The sequence below is a fragment of the Myotis daubentonii genome, chromosome 8 (genome assembly GCF_963259705.1).
Source record: "Myotis daubentonii chromosome 8, mMyoDau2.1, whole genome shotgun sequence".
In the NCBI taxonomy this organism is placed as follows: Eukaryota; Metazoa; Chordata; class Mammalia; order Chiroptera; family Vespertilionidae; genus Myotis; species Myotis daubentonii.
The window spans coordinates 58,723,774-58,740,458 of record NC_081847.1 but is presented as its reverse complement, the minus strand read 5'-3'; the positions used below and the strand labels follow the sequence as shown (position 1 = coordinate 58,740,458).

The 16,685-nt window shown below is 39.7% G+C and overlaps 1 protein-coding gene across 4 annotated transcripts in view; it reads right to left on the bottom strand.

Moving 5' to 3' along the window:
- Positions 1-16,685, bottom strand: part of SMCHD1 (structural maintenance of chromosomes flexible hinge domain containing 1) — a 153,818-nt gene that overhangs the window by 58,480 nt on the left and 78,653 nt on the right. For all 4 annotated transcript variants that reach the window (XR_009454146.1, XM_059706537.1, XM_059706536.1 and 1 more), the window contains 5 exons: positions 11,862-12,089; positions 4,136-4,284; positions 3,159-3,247; positions 2,105-2,223; positions 303-470 (listed from right to left, as the gene is read on the bottom strand). Coding sequence is in view for 3 of the 4 variants with exons in the window: in XM_059706537.1 (XP_059562520.1) it covers positions 303-470; positions 2,105-2,223; positions 3,159-3,247; positions 4,136-4,284; positions 11,862-12,089 (753 nt within the window). In the remaining variant the exon portion in view is untranslated. The remainder of the gene's footprint in view (positions 1-302; positions 471-2,104; positions 2,224-3,158; positions 3,248-4,135; positions 4,285-11,861; positions 12,090-16,685) is intronic.

Sequence of the window (16,685 nt, the reverse complement as noted above, 5' to 3'; positions counted from 1 at the left end):
CAAAACTGGCAAAAAGCAGTAAGAGTTTCATTATACTATTTTCACTTTTATGGGTGTTTGAAAATATAACATATTTAGGATTTGAATTATTATACTGTTTTTTAACAAACAAGGACACAGTAATGAATTAAATAAAGTATAAAGAATCGTATTATTTTGTCCTTCTGCTGTCCTTTAACCGTTCCTATTGTTATCTGTTGTTCCTTTAACAACAAAATATATCTGTTTTGATCCACTGACAAGCTGAAAGAAATAAGCCATGTGATATTAAATTCTTTCAATCAAGACAGGAAGTTACTTACCTCCTTTAATTCTGGCCAGTCTATAAGGAGAAGTTTAGCTGGTGGTCCAGAAATTAGCTGTACTCGAATAAAGTCAGAAAACTCACGCCAAGTAAAACAAAGATCCTTATTTCCAGGAGGACCTGGAATAAATTTGATGCCTCTTACACTTATACTCTGTGTATTTTCCTAGTGAGGAAAAAAGTACATTGAGAAGATAGGAAGATGTGCTTCTGGGTAAAACAATCGCAAATAACTTGCACACATGTCAACATTGGCATACCATGAATTTCATTTCCTTCAGAGGAGAAACTGAATTTTTTTGTAAAGGAGAGATCTAAAAATCTGGCTATGTACTTTTATCTTACTTTGTCTAAATCAGTGGTTCTCAACCTTCTGGCCCTTTAAATACAGTTCCTCATGTTGTGACCCAACCATAAAATTATTTTCGTTGCTATTTCATAACTGTAATGTTGCTACTGTTATGAATCGTAATGTAAATATCTGATATGCAGGATGGTCTTAGGCGACCCCTGTGAAAGGGTCATTCAATCACCAAAGGGGTCGCGACCCACAGGTTGAGAACCACTGGTCTAAATCCTATCTTATTTACACTGACATGGTCTCCTTTCTGTTCCCATATAGCCAAGCAGGTGCTTGCCTAATTCCCTTTGCACTTGCTCTTTCCCTCTGTTTGTAACATTCTTTACCAGATATCTATATGTCTTTTCTTTTGTTTGTTTGTTTTTGCATATAGGATATCTTATTTAGAGGGGTCTTCCCTGACCAATCAATATAATGTCACTCTAGTCCTTTACCATGATTTATTTTTCTTATCAGTCATGTCTTACCTATTGCATGCTCTCCAAATTACAAGGTGATCTCTAAGAAGATAGAAGCTTTGATTTGTCACTAAGTCCTGGTACTTAGAATACCTAACACATCATATTAATGGAAATCAATAAAACTAGCTTGTAATTTTTACAATGTGATTGAATGACATAAACCAGTTACACACTGGCATGAATACTGTAGTATTTGCATTTTAATACTGACTCTTAATGATTTCATCATCTTAAATTTCCACTGAGCACAAATTCATATTTTAAAAATTAGACTTAAAATTTTATGCTTTGTTTGTAAACAACTGTTTGTAGAATATTTTCTGTAAAAAGACATTGTAAAATAATCCACATTAATCTCCCCAAAACCCTAATGAGTGCTCTAAATGGACTCAACTTTACTTGGGCCTTAGAATTCCTCTTCTTTCACCTACTCTGTTCTCGCAGGTTCCCTGAAGGTCTAACTTCCACACCTCTTTCCCCCTACATATGTCTTTAATCTCTCTAGAATACATTGTGTCTGCTTGTTTTAAATTGAAATAAGTGTACCACAATTCTTATTTTAAACTAATCTCAATTAACTACACAGTTGTAAAGTTTCACAATTACTTTAATAAAGAGTGTGAGCACTTAGAAATCTGATTTAAACAGCTGCATGAAAACTGCCCTAAAATGTATATCCAAGTGCTTATAGGTGAAATCATGTGATGTATAGAATTTGCTTCAAAAATGGTATGATAAGGAGGGAAGTAATGACTTGAAGCTGAGTGATGGGAGCATGGGATTTATTTATACTATTTAATCTATATTTTGCATATGTTCAAAAATTTTAATTACAAAAAGGTTTTATAATTTCTTTTATGATTTTTTTTTTGCTATAAACACTAAAATCAAATTTCTTTTAGTTTATTTTAGTTTCCCCCAAATTTTGTCACATGTAAACCAATGGCATTAGCCAACTGTAGTGAAAAGCAGCCATACCTGAAAGGTAGTTTTCAACTGTGAGCTATCAAGTCCAATACCAGCAATTCCCAAGGCAGATAAAGAACTTGGTGAAAATGCTTGAATCTGATTTCCATACTGATCTGTAACTATTACAACTAAAAGGAAAGTTTGATTTCAAAGTGTTATCTTTTAATAAAAGACACAAATATCTATAAATACACTTACATACTTTAATAAAATTATGCCTAAAAACTCACTCTTTGTTCTTGTTTGTATTTTTATAAAAAAGTTATACTCACTTACCTTATAATCAATCACAACAAAAACATCAAGAATATATATACATTTGAGTTAATTCATTTAAAATGATGCTGATGCTAACCAGATTTTTACCATAAAAATTTGAAGAAAATAATTTAGTATTACATATCTAGATCAGCGATTTTCAACCAGTGTGACCTGACACCCTGGTGTGCCACAAGAATCTGTAAAATATGTAATACCTGACTATTTAGTCAGGGACACTGACCTCTTTTCCCTTAGATTGACAAATTAAAAAATGACAATGGCTAACATAACAAAAGCTGTGCAGTGTGAATGTCCTGTCTTAAGCCATAAATATAGAGCTCATATAATAGAGTTGCTTCTTATTAATCAAATTACATAATAAGTTTGTATCTGATTAATTCTTGGTACCAGACATACAAGTGTAGGCACCTGATTTTTTTTAAAAAGTCGCTCTGGAGCAAAAAGGGTAGATAACGACTATTAGTTTATGTGTAAAACAAGAAGAAAAAGGTTGAAAATCACTGTTTTAGATATATGAAAAATATAGGATAAATATGTATTCACTGATATGAGCCAACGTTTTTTCCAACACATTTTTTTACCAAATTAATTTCACAGTATGTCAGCCAGGGCAAAAATAGTGAAAACACTTCAATCTTTTCTGACAATGGATTTTAAACCAGTAATTGTATATAAACCCAAAGCTTTCCTTTCAGATTACATATGTCAAAACATGAACATATAAATACATATTATATAAGCTTTTGTGTTTTGTTTTGTTTTTAACGCTGGACATACTAACCTATTTCCCCTTGAAGCTCTTGGCCCATCTGTACTGTTTTTGCTCCTTTCAACTCACACTTTAGATGTTTAGGTTCATCAGGTAGGGGTCTGAAATTGGTTAAGTTAAAAGGTTTTAGTTACACCATTCATTGTACAAAAAATTTAAAGTAGTTACAATATGCTAAAGATATATGTATCACTCACTTTCTAAAACTCAAATGTAGTAATTCCCCTCCAAATAACCCAAGAGTAAATAAAGGCAGCTTGCAAAGAGTATAGAATACTGACAGAAAAAAATTACATAAATGTTAAATCATAGTATCTATGCTGGATTAAAAAGAAATTATAACGAGAGCACTGAGGAAGAAAAGAAGGTTAAGAATAACCATTAAGAGATCTAACTATAGTTGGAAAGTAGTACACCTGAAAATTTTATGGAGCTATTTAAAGTGTTGGAAAAGTATGAAAATGGGTAGAAGGCTTGAAATGAAGGAGGTTGCCAGAAAAGAGATGGTCAAGGAAGTGACAGGCGAAGGTGAAAGATGAGATTTTTAATATATTTACCTCCCTTCCCCTTTTCTATCAGTTCTATATATTGGGTCTGGTTGGAGTCAGCTTTGAAACTCATCAATAACCAAGGAATATTTCCTTCTGAACAATACATTAACTAATAAGGTTGTATATTTCATACTTTCCGTGTCTTCCATTTTGCAGGTGTTTCACTGTTGCTTGCACTAGGAAGACTTTCTTTCAATGCAAGTTTTGGTACTTACAGATACTAGAGGGCCAATTAATTAAGCACAGGGCTATACTGATATTAAAAACTAATCACTATCTCCAGTGAGGTTTTTTTCCAAAGACAACCTACTATATTTCACAGAAATTGTGATATTTCCTACATTAAAAAGAAATTTTACATGAGTGCTTTTGAGAAAAGTATTTTTGTTGCCACATGCTGAATTTTGAAATATCTCCACGTGTTATATGTCCACAAACCTTACTGTAAATGCACTTTCCAAAGACACATGATCATCCTGAAATGAAACCTGGCAATAGCGCATATCTTTTACAGATGTTGGTACTTGTACATCAGGAAGCAGACCTTGCAGCAAGTGTTCTTTGTTAATCTCAGGAGTCCAATTAACCTAAGAGAAAAATTACATAGTTAACAATAATAAAAAGTTTAGTCTAATATCCTCCTACTGCCAACTACCTTACTAAGTGAAGACTCTTAAAGTTAAATTATAACCCAGGCTCTCACCCTCTGAGGAAAAATAAGTCTCCCTTATGACCAGAATGATGGTGGGTCATATCTGTATATATAAAAGGCTAATATGTAATTTGTCCCCACGGGAGTTCAACCAGGAGTTTGCTCACTCACTATGACATGCGCTGAACACCAGGGGGCAGTGCGAAATGAAGGAAGGCCCTCGCCAGCAGTCAGCAGCTGGGGAAGAAAAGCCCTGGCCGGCAGCCGGAAGGCCGCAATAGTGCCTGATCACTGGCCAGGCCTAGGAACCCTACCCATGCATGAATTTCGTGCGCCAGGCCTCTAGTTATTATGATAAAAAAGTATCTTCTACGTTGTTTTTGCTGTTAATGTTGCCATATCTTTCAATGCAATATAAAAATTCTTAGGTTATTTCTTTAGAGTTTTACTACAAGATTCTCACTGTGATAATTATGGTTTAAAAATAATATATAGATCAAATTACATGATCAATTCTGAGAAGTAATTTTCATTTTTTAAAAAGAATCTTATTAATATGGACTTTGAAGAGATTTTGAGTGGACCTTTGTTCAGCAAACACAGAAATTATGCCCACCAATGGTAATTACCTCTGGCCACCTTTTGGCTTTAATCCATTCTTTTGCTAAATCTTTACTTTTTATATATATATTTTTTTATTGATTTCAGAGAGGAAGGGAGAGGGAGAGAGAGATAGAAACATCAATGATGATAAAGAATCATTGATCGGCTGCCTCCTGCATGCCCCCCCCCCCTACTGAGGATCGAACCCACAACTAAGGCATATGCCCTTGAGCGGAACTGAACCCATGACCCTTCAGTTTGCAGGCCGACGCTCTATCCACTGAGCCAAGCTAGCTAGGGCTAAATCTTTATTGTTGAAAGTTTTACATTTGTCCCCTTATTCCCCTCCCACCCCCTTGACCTCTTCTGGCTTTAATACATTCTTGAATGCTTTTAGCTCTAATTTAATTTTGCACCTCTTGCATTCCATATTTTAATTTGTTACTAGATCCATATTTTAAAGTTGATTACCCTACCCTATCCTACTTTTAAACTTCCAATCCTTTTTATTTAAGAATTTTTTTTTAGCTCAACTTTGTTGTAATTCTTAAATAATTGGTATTCTAATATTTTCATCCCAGTTTATGATGCTCTAATCTGTTTAGTCACCTTTTAATCTTTTTATTTATTTATTTATTTAAAATATATCTTAGTGATTTTTTACAGAGAGGAAGGGAAAGGGATAGTTAGAAACATTGATGAAAGAGAAACACTGATCAGCTGCCTCCTGCACACCCCCCACTGAGGATGTACCAGCAACCAAGGTACATGCCCTTGACCAGAATCGAACCTGGGACCCTTGAGTCTGCAGGCTGACACTCTATCCACAGAACCAAACTGGTTAGGGCCTTTTAATCTTTTTAAACCATGTTTCATTCTCATTTAGTCTATATTATACTTTTTTTTTTTTTTTTGAATAATAGAAGCAAGTAGGAGTTACACAAAAAGCTGTGCTATCCCTTCAATGAATTCCTAGTTCAGTTTGGGTTGACTTTCCTCAATATTGAAGAATTATATAAAGACCACAAAAACCACTTTAAAGACTATACATTCAATTTATTAAAATAATAGTATTTAATATCTTGCATTATCAATGAAGAGGTGCATGTTTTAAAATCTCTGGAACCCAAGAAATATAAAACTACTAGATTTGAGGCAAAAATGTGTCAAATGTAGGCCACAAGCTCTGAGAATGGCCAAAAGAAAGGTATATACAGGAAGAGGCTCTCCAGTCAATTCTTCTTCACCTCAATAAGAAAAGAATGTGGAATTCGTTTAGAAGCCAGGTTCCTTGGCACCACTTTTAAACCACTCAGCCAACTCTGCTGATATAGGGTAAAAATGACTTGTGCCTCCCTTTCAGGATTATTTTTCTCTCAATCCTCTCTTCTCTAATTAATGAGGGAAAACATAAACTAGCTGGAGCAGAGGTTATTCCAAATAAAATTTTTAAAATAAGGTCAGTTGAACCCCTGGTTAAACAATTCTTTAAAATATCAGTTATTATTTTTGGAAACTCAGGATGACTAGAGGACATGACAGTATAAAAAAAGTAAGTTCTACATCTGTCCCACAACAGCAACTGTCCGAATATTTAGTTAATTAGAATCCCTTGCATAAGGGTCCACAAACGTTGGAATTGCAGAGATGGGGGTATGTTTATCTCTAATTGCCTTAAATGAACCTGGGGTTTTAAAAATTAGTTTCTCACATAAAGAGGAGTTTTTCTCTAAGAATGTCAAAGGGGAAAAGTACAGTTTGTTCTGCCTATAATGCTTGGTTTGAAAATGTTTGTTTTAATGCAATTAAAATAATAGGGAAACTTTTGAGTATAAAAGCAATTTTACTTTACAATAGTTGAACACAAAAAAACTGTTGAGCCAAGCCATGCAGAATATATAAAACAACACACCTCAAACACCTATCAGCTTCCTCAGCCAATTATGTGTATTGAGCCACATGAACACATCTAGTGATTTCACAAGCTTCAAACCCTTCCTGTACCCACCTCCACAAGTAAACTCACATATTTTTTATAGTGTTCATGGACTTCTTAATCATTTAACATGTGTTACTGCTACTGTTTTTGGTACTATTTTATTAGTTTCCTTTTTTTTTTTTTTAAAATGGTGAGTGATGAGATTTGAGTATTGTGCCTCTAATTCCCATTTTCCCATAAACCCTGTGTTTTTTATTGCACCATTTTACACACAAAGACTTTTAGGAATTTACATGTTTCATTACAGCATAATTGACAGTACTTTTAAAGAAGTAAGCAATCTACTTTATGTGACAAAAATTTAATCATTTTGATTTGGGTCTCTGTTAAGTGAGATGTTAAGTTTCAACATATAGATTAACCCATTTTAGGTACAAATGATATATTCAAATTTCAGCAAACTGATGAAAACCACCTAAAGTTACTGAGAACCTATTAAACTATTTTCTAAGATCATGCTTTTAGCAATTGTTATACCAATTTGAAGTGGCCAAATCAGGACTCTGTATAATTAACAATACTGCTTCATTATTTACCTTTAACAGACCTTTTATTAGGGCCTTCAGAATAGCTATAAATAGATTGCTGCAGTAAGATGGTGATTTTGATTGTGGATACAGCCATACAGCTGGCCAGGTAGTGACAACTAAACAAAATACCAAACATTGGAATTTGGTTTTAAGTGTCAAAATCATGTCACACATGAATCATTCACGTTTCAGTCTAGTGCATGAAAAAAAAACAACCCTCTTATTTAGCCTAGAATTATAACTGATGGTAGTATTTCTCTTTGGTAAGATTCTTCTTAGAGGTTCCGTATAAAACTTCTCGTTCAGAGAGTGACATTAGAGGAATGGAGGTGTGAGAGAACCCTTGGCCTGTCCCCCTAAACTGTCAACAAGTTAACCAACTATAATTCAACAAAGAAATCCCTGCTCAACACAAATGCATGCCTGAGACCCGCACATTGAAACATCTAAAGGTGAACAAAAAGGAGTAAATGGGAGACAAGAAGGAAGGCACAGACAGCCCCCAGAAGTAGGCCTGCAGCCAGGAGCTCTTGGCCCAGTTGGGAGAGGGAGAAAGCTGGTGGTAGCACATGCATCCTTGGGCCGGAGGAACAGAGAGCTGCGGGGAGCAGCCCAGCAGGGCAAGCAGCGAGGAAGCGAGTGAACAGTGCCTGAGACGGCAGATGCCTGACAGGGCACACAGGGTTCTGCCCTGAAGCTCTCCACTGTTGGGCAGGGCAATGGTGTTTCATACAAAGAAACAGAACCACAGAGCCCTGCTGCCACTTGGAATCTGAAAATTTGCCTCACATTGTTCTTAGAGTCGGGTCCAGGAGCATATCTATAATAATAAAAGTGTAATATGCTAATTAGACCAGACATCCTTCTGGAAGTCCTTCCATCCTTCTGGACAAAGCTGGGGCTGCAAGGGAAGCCTGGGTCCTGGGCTGCCTGCTGGCGGCCGGAAGGAAGCCGGGGTCCCGGGAACCAGAAGGAAGCTCGGGTCCCAGATGCCAGAGGGAAGCCAGTGCCGGCAGCTGGAGGAAAAAGGCCGCATCTTGCACAAATTCCATGCATCAGGCCTCTGTCTGTAAATCAAGAGCTACTGCAGTAGAACTGCTGTTTCCCTCTGTGACTGATCCCCAGGAGGGGTACTTGGAGCAGAACCCCACAGGGTCAGGGATCCCCATTATGATGAGGGCATAACAAATCCCACCCCTAAGCAGCGCAGCTGTACTATCTTATGGAAGCTTTACGGAAGCCGTGGAGGTCAACCCTGATAGATCACAGAGGTAAAAAAATCTTGCAATTCAGTATCATCTACTGGAAAATAGTAGAAAGACCTTTTCATTAATATAGACAGATATAAATGCTTAGGCAAAGGAGAACAGCAAACACTACTAATAACAACAGTAACAAGGATGATCAGGAAAAAAATGAAAAATCTGCAGAAGCAAGCTGGAACACTGGGAAATATCTTATCTAATAAAGAGGGAATATGCAAATTGACCATCACACCGTAACGATCAAGATGGCTGTGCCCACAGTGGAGGCAGGGATTCCATAACACAACATGGCTGCACCCACAGGAGAGGCCGAATTCCTGTAACGAGCCTTAATGAGCAATCAGCAGGGACCTGAGGCTGCGCCCCCTGCCTGGTGGGGCTTGACAGGGGAACTTAGGCCATGCCCCCCACTCAGCAGGGCTTGATGTGGGACCTCAGACTATGTCCCCCGCCTGGCGGGGCTTGACAGGGGACCTCAGGCTGTGCCCCCGCCCGGGTGCCAGACCGGGGGACCTCAGGCTGCGCCCCCTGCCCCAGCACCGGGCCAGAGGACCTGAGGCTGTGACCCCTACCCGGTGGGGCTTGACAAGGGTGTGGACGGCCGGGTCTGGATCTAGCCCAATGGGAGTGGGGCCAGCCATATCTGGATCTAGCCAAATGAGGGTGGGGCCGGCCAGGTCTGGGTCTCGTGTGATTTCGAGGTGCACGTGGGTGGGCAGGCACCCAACTCTGGTTCCCGTGGCGCGCCCCAGAGTCTGACAGGAGGAAGATTTTCATATACATTTTACTAATTTTCTTTCATCTCTGACACTTCTATTATAGAGAAAGGGCAAATAGCAATATTAAAGTATTTCCTCTAATTAATGCCCTTTTAATGTGCATGAATTTCGTGCACCAGGTCACTAGGGTGATATAAATGACAGATTTCAAGACTGCAGTTCTGAAAATACTCAATCAGAAGTGAGAAAATATAGACAGACAATTCAATGCACCCAGAAAACAAATCAATGAACAAAACAAGTACTTTACCAAAGAGATTGAAACTTTTAAAAAGAACCAATTAGAAATCCTGGAAATGAAGCATGCAATTAAGAGATTAAGAGTGAACTACTGAGCATAGAAAACAGCCAATCATGGAGGAAAGATTTAGTGATATCCAAGACTAAAGGCCCGGTGCACAAAATTCATGCGGGGGGGGGGGGTGGCAGGGGGGTGTATCCCTCACCCAGCCTGCACCCTCTCCAATCTGGGACCCCTCGAGGGATGTCCGACTGCCGTTTAGGCCCGATCCCGCTGGACATCCCTCTCACAATCCAGGACTGCTGGCTCCCAACTGCTCGCCTGCCTGCCTGCCTCTAACCACTTCCGCGTGCCAGCCTGACTGATGCCTAACTGCTCTCCTGCTGGCCTGATTGTCCCTAACTGCCAATCCCTGCCAGCATGATCACCCCCAACTGCCCTCCCCTGCAGGCCTGGTCGCCCCCAACTGCCCTCCCCTGCAGGCCCGGGCCCCCCCCCAACTGCCCTCCCATGCATGCCTGGTCCCTCCCAACTGCCTTCCCCTGCTGGCCTGATCGCCCACAACTGATCTCCCCTGCTGACCATCTTGTGCTAGCCATCTTGTGTACACATGGGGGCAGCCATCTTGTGTGTTGGAGTGATGGGCAATTTGCATATTACCTCTTTATTAGATAGGATAGGAATTTAGAAATGACACAGAGGTAAGAGGAGAGAGAGACGTGAGCATAAAGAAAAATGAAAAGAGCTCTATAAGAACTGACTCCATTAGAAAAAGCAATATTAGAATTTAGAATTATAGGCATTCTGAGGGAGAAGGAGGAACATGGAACAGAGTCTATTCAAACAAATAGTGGATGAGAACTTCCCACACCTATGGAAAGAACTAGATCCTCAAATCCAAGAAGCAAAGAGAACACCTAGTTACTTCAATCTAAAGAGGCCCTCTCTAAGGCACCTGGTTTAAAAGCTGTCAAAAATTAATGACAAAAAATCCTCAAGGCAGGCAGGGAAAAGAAGGAAGTGACCTACAAAGGAAAACCTATCAGAATTTCATCCGACTTCTCTACAGAAACTCTACAAGACAGAAGAGTGTGGAACCAAATATTCAAATATCTGAAAGAGAAAAATTACCAGCCACAAACAATATAACCAGCAAAATTATCCTTGAAATATGAAGGAGAAATAAAGATGTTCCCAGACATACTAAAGCTAAGGCATTTTATCACCAGAAAACCTCCATTACAGGAACTACTCAAGGGAGTTATTCTACCTGAAACAAAGAACATAAGGTCACAACACTACAAGAAAGATCACCAAAAAACCTACAGCACAAACAGGGATAATTTGTGACAACAAAAACATAAAAAGAAAAGAACCGTGGCATATATGCAACTTTATTTTTTTACAAACCTAATAGTAACCACACACAAAAATCCTCAAGCCAGGATATATAGCTTAAAAAGGGAAGAAAGAAGTATGGAATATCACAAAACAAAAACAACAAACAGAAACACAAAGAAAATAAAACCAAGGGAGGCACAGAGCTAACAGAAAACAAAAGATAAAATGGATATAGGAAATCCTCATACACCAATAATTACCCTAAATGTAAACGGTTTGAATTCACCAATAAAGAGGAACAGAGTTAGCAGAGTGGATCAGAAAACAAAACCCAAACATACACTGCCTACAAGAGACACATGTAAGATGCAAAGACAAAGGTAGATTCAAAGTAAAAGGATAGAAAATGATTCTCCAAGCAAAACTTCTTATTCAGAGTCTTCCAAACATAAAGTAAAAAAAAAAAAAAAAAAAATTCTTAAAAATAACCAATCTGTTGCCCAGCCAGTGTGATGCAGTGGTTAAGCATCAACCTATGAACCAGGAGGTCATGGTTCGATTCCCAGTCAGAGCACATGCCTGGGTTGTGGGCTCAATTCCCAGTTGGAGGTGTTTAAGAGGCAGCTAATTGATGATTATCTCTCATCATTGATGCCTCTCTCTCTTTCCCCCCCTCTCTTGCTTGCTCTCCATTCCTCTCTTAAATCAACAAAAACATATTTTTTAAAATAACCAATCTGTTTTAGATACTTACTTTAATTTTCTCCGCTAAAGTTGATGTTACATGGATTTCTCTTTCTCCTTCATCATACATTTGAAAGATAAGATTATGCATAACATCGCCTGCTATCCAATTAACCTCATCTTGGTGTTTGATCTGGATTGCCTTTTGTCCTTCCACACTGAATATCTGTAATCTTGCAACATGGCTACTGGGAAGCAACTTAATCGTTTTCTCCACAGGTGCCACATCTTTACAACTCTAGGAAGAGAAGAAAACCAACATATATTGATTGACATCTGTACTTTTTGAAAACAGATTTTAGCTTTAACAGTGAATGTTTTATTACACTGCTTAAAAATTTATTCCAATAATATGGAAGATCATATTATATACTATTAACATTCATAAGTTTCGTAACTAAGAATATATTGTACTATCAATCATTCCATATTTTATACCACAAAGTTATAAATAAAGATAATGGCCACTTTCTTAAAACCAAAACACTTGCATGTTTGCACTTAAAAGGATTTCCTTCCCCTTATTTGTAAATTTACTTAAAAGTGCCACAAACTTGTAAAATTTTAATCACACAACAGGGATTTGGTGACTAACATTCATTAATAAGATTAAAGATATAAAATATTAAAAGCATTCAATAAAATCAGGGGCAAATAATTGCCATCAAGTATATTATTTAATGATATTAGGTTACACTAGTCCTTTTTCAATTCATTATTAAATGGGATAAGTGGACAAGTTTCCTTATAGCTAGATAAGGATTTTAAACATCCTAAAGACTAAGCTGGCATATTTATAATTTATTATAGTTATTACATCAGTGTTCCATAGATCAATAAAAATGAGCTGGATTAAGCTTTATAAGTTGATTTTAGGCACACAATATTAAAATCTTGTATCATTATTCCATAACCAGGTATAATGCATTACACAAAATTCAAAATAAGCCTAAGCCTAAAATACCTTTACAATCTTCCTTAGCTCATGCCTCTTTCCTTATCCGTTACAGTTCATTCCTATTAAAGCCTATCAAATCCCATCAACATGAAGGACATATTCAAAATTTCTACCTCACAGAATATCAGATAAACCCATCCTCTTCCTCCATCATATGCATATCTAATTTGCCTGACTGAAACTCAAAACTCAAGAGTCATAAGCTTTAGATAACATTTTCTAACTGCATATTACATGCTATACTTTGGTCTTTGTCTTAACTGAGCTGGATTCTTGGGTCCTCTGCCTGTTGCTGCCCTGTATTTGCATAATCCCTAATAATTTGTTATTCTTGCTTCTAAACCCAAATTCCTTCTTAAATCCAAATCTTTTCTCCTTAAGCTTCCTGATAGTATGCTCAAAATATGCTCAAAATAAGTTGGCCATATTATTGAAAAAAGAAAATACATAACAAATATTTGAAGATTATCAAATACAACCAGTCAGAAAATAAAATATTTAAAATAAAGTTATCTCATTCTAACAAAAATAAATAAATAAATAAATAAATAAAAGTTGTCTTTTACCCTTTTGAGGTTCAAAATGTTATTTGATGTATAATTTTTAGGAAAACATCAATCAAATGGAATTAGGATATTCATCATCTACTGCATCATATATAAAGAAATCACATTTAAGTATTTCATTTGTTTAAGTATTTGTTATCCCATTCAACAACATTAGGGGATCACTTGCTTATATCAGACTGGCTTCACCTTCAGCCATGATGTATATCCAAAAAAAAGTATCCTATGGTTCCCCGACTGGTGTTGCTCAGTGGTTGAGTGCCGGGAGCCGGTCCATCCTTGCTGTCAAGGGACCTGGCATATATGGCATACTGTTCTTAATATGTTTGCTCACCTTCTTGGCACTATGTGTTTTAACCAAGGTCACCTCTCCGAGAAAGGTTGTTTCCCCAGGTAGGGATTTTCCCCTGAAGTTAGGGAGGGAATAAAACCCCTTAACTAAGTGCCAGGCGGGTAATTAATCCCTTTAACTACAAACAATCATGCTTAAGCTGCATAATCTTTACTCCCTGGAATGGAGATAAGAAACGCCCTAACCTTTGTAATAGAGATTGATAGGATTGAATCAACTGGTATAAATACAGACGTAACAAGACAGAGAGAGACAGAACTTAGAAGAGAGCCAAGAAGACAGAACCTACACAGAACCTACAGACAGAAGAACTTCGCTGGAGAGAACATGGCAAAAGATCCTGGACTGAACCTGACTACAGAAATATGGCAAGAGAACCTGACTAGAACCTGGTGACCAAACCTGGCTGGAGAGCCTGGACACAGAACCTGGCGACCGAACCTAGCTGGAGATCCTAGACAGAACTTGGCTGGAGATTGTGGCTAGAGATCCTGGTGCCAGGAGAACCTAGCAAGAGAACATGGTAACAGAACCTGGCTGGAGATCCTAAACAGAACTTTGCTGGAGATCCAGACCAGAACTTGGCTGGAGATCCTGGCTAGAGATCCTGGCTAGACTGATGATCAACTGAATGCTGTCTCCATGTCATTCCTTATTTGCCGACTCTGTCTACGCCTTTGGGGACCCCTGGACCTGCTGGGGTTGGACCCCAGCAGTTGAGCTTTGACCTATGAACCTGGACGTCACAGTTCAATTCCTGGTCAGGGCACATGCCCAGCCTGTGGGCTCAATTCCCAGTGTGGGGCATGCCGGAGGCAACAGATCAATGATTCTCTTTCATCATGGATGTTTCTATCTCTCTCTCCCTCTCCCTTCGTCTCTGAAATCAATAAGAATATATTTTTAAAAAATGTATCCTATGGTCATATTAACATAATAATGTCATTATATGAAAATACTAATTAAAACCACTGTTTCATTTTTAAAATTACACATACAAATTAAATACCTATAGTCCATCAGTGGTAGTTTAAATGGAAATATTTAGCCAACATGCAAAAAACCAAGTTTAAACTATAAAAAACAAAACTGACACATAAATGTCAAATCCTACCTAATAAAAGAGAAACATGGTAATTAGCCATATATCCGCTACCCTTCCCATTGGCTAATCAGGGCGATATGCAAATTAACTGCCAGCCAAGATGGCGGCCGGCAGCTAGGCAGCTTAAACTGAACATGAGGCTTGCTTGCTTCAGTGACGGAGGACTGCAGCTTTCCCCACCTGCCTTGCCGGCCTCTGAGCTTGCAGTTTAAAAAACATTGTAACAAATATAGAAGCTAAACAAAACCCCAGGAACCTGCTTTCAGCCAGCCGGGATCTCAGAGCTGGAGTTGAAACAGTGTTTCGATTATAGAACCCAAACAAACCAGATACCTGCTTTCAGGAGCTAAGGCCTCAGAGTTGGAGCCAAGCATCAGAGCTAAAGCTGGCCCAGAATAAAAAAGAAAAAGAAAAAAAGGAGCAGTTGGGAGCTTCAGTCACCCGCCAGCCTGAAAATAGCCCTCAGCCCCTCACCGAGGCTGGCCAGGCACCCCAGTGGGGACCCCCACCCTGATCCAGGACACCCTTCAGGGCAAACCAGCCGGCCCCAACCTGTGCACCAGGCCTCTATCCTATATAGTAAAAGGGTAATATGCCTCCCAGCACCGGGATCAGCGGAGAAGCGAGGCCTGCCGGCACCGGGATCAGCATGACAGGGGGCAGCGCCCAAAGTCCCTGAGCCCCCTGTGGCTCTGTGTGTGACAGGGGGCGGGGCCACAACCTCCCTATCCACCCTGCTCTGTTCGTGACAGGGGAAGGCGCCCCAACCCCTGATCAGCCCTGCTCTGTGTGTGACAGAGGGCGGCGCCCCAAACTGCCTCACGGGCCCTGCTCTGTGCATGACGGGGTAGAGCCATAACCTCCCCATCGGCCCTGCCCTGAGTGTGACAGGGTGCGGCGCCCCAACTCCCTTATCTGCCCTGCTCTGTGAGTGACAGGGGGCGGTGCCCCAACTCCCCTATCGGCCCTACTCTGTGAGTGACAGGGGGGAGCTCCTCAACCCCCTGATCGGCCCTGCTCTGTGCGTGACAGGGGGGAGCTCCCCAACCCCCTGATGGGCCCTGCTCTGTGCATGACAGGGGGGAGCTCCCAACTCCTATCGACCCTGCTCTGTGCGTGACAGGGTATGGAGCCCCAACCCCCGATTGGCTCTGCTCTATGAGTGACAGGGGGCAGCGCCCCAACCCCTGGATTGGCCCTGCTCTGTGCTGCCGGGAGCTGGTCCATGATTGCTGTTTCAAGGGACCTGGCATATATGGCATACGGTTCTTAATATGTTTGCTCACCTTCTTGGCGCTGTGTTTTAACCAAGGTCACCTCTCCGAGAAAGGTTGAATCCCCAGGTAGGGATTTTCCCCTGAAGTTAGGGAGGGAATAAAACCCCTCAACTAAGTGCCAGGCGGGTAATTAATCCCTTTAACTACGAACAATCATGCTTAAGCTACATAATCTTTACTCCCTGGAATGGAGATAAGAAACACCCTAACCTTTGGAATAGAGATTGATAGGATTGGAATAAACTGGTATAAATACAGACGTAACAAGACAACAGGAGACAGAACTTAGAACAGAATCAAGAAGACAGAACCTACACAGAACATTCTCTAGAGACAGAAGAACTTCGCTGGAGAGAGCATGCCGGAGGATCCTGGACAGGGACTGGCCTCGGAGCCTGGAGGCGGAGCCTGGCGAGAGAGCATGGCAGGGGATCCTGGACTGAACCTGACTGCGGAGATTGGCAGGAGAGCCTGATTAGAACCTGGTGACTGAACCTGACTGGAGAACCTGTACAGAACCTGGCTGGAGATCCTAAGCAGAACTTCTCTGGAGATCCAGACCAGAACTTGGCTGGA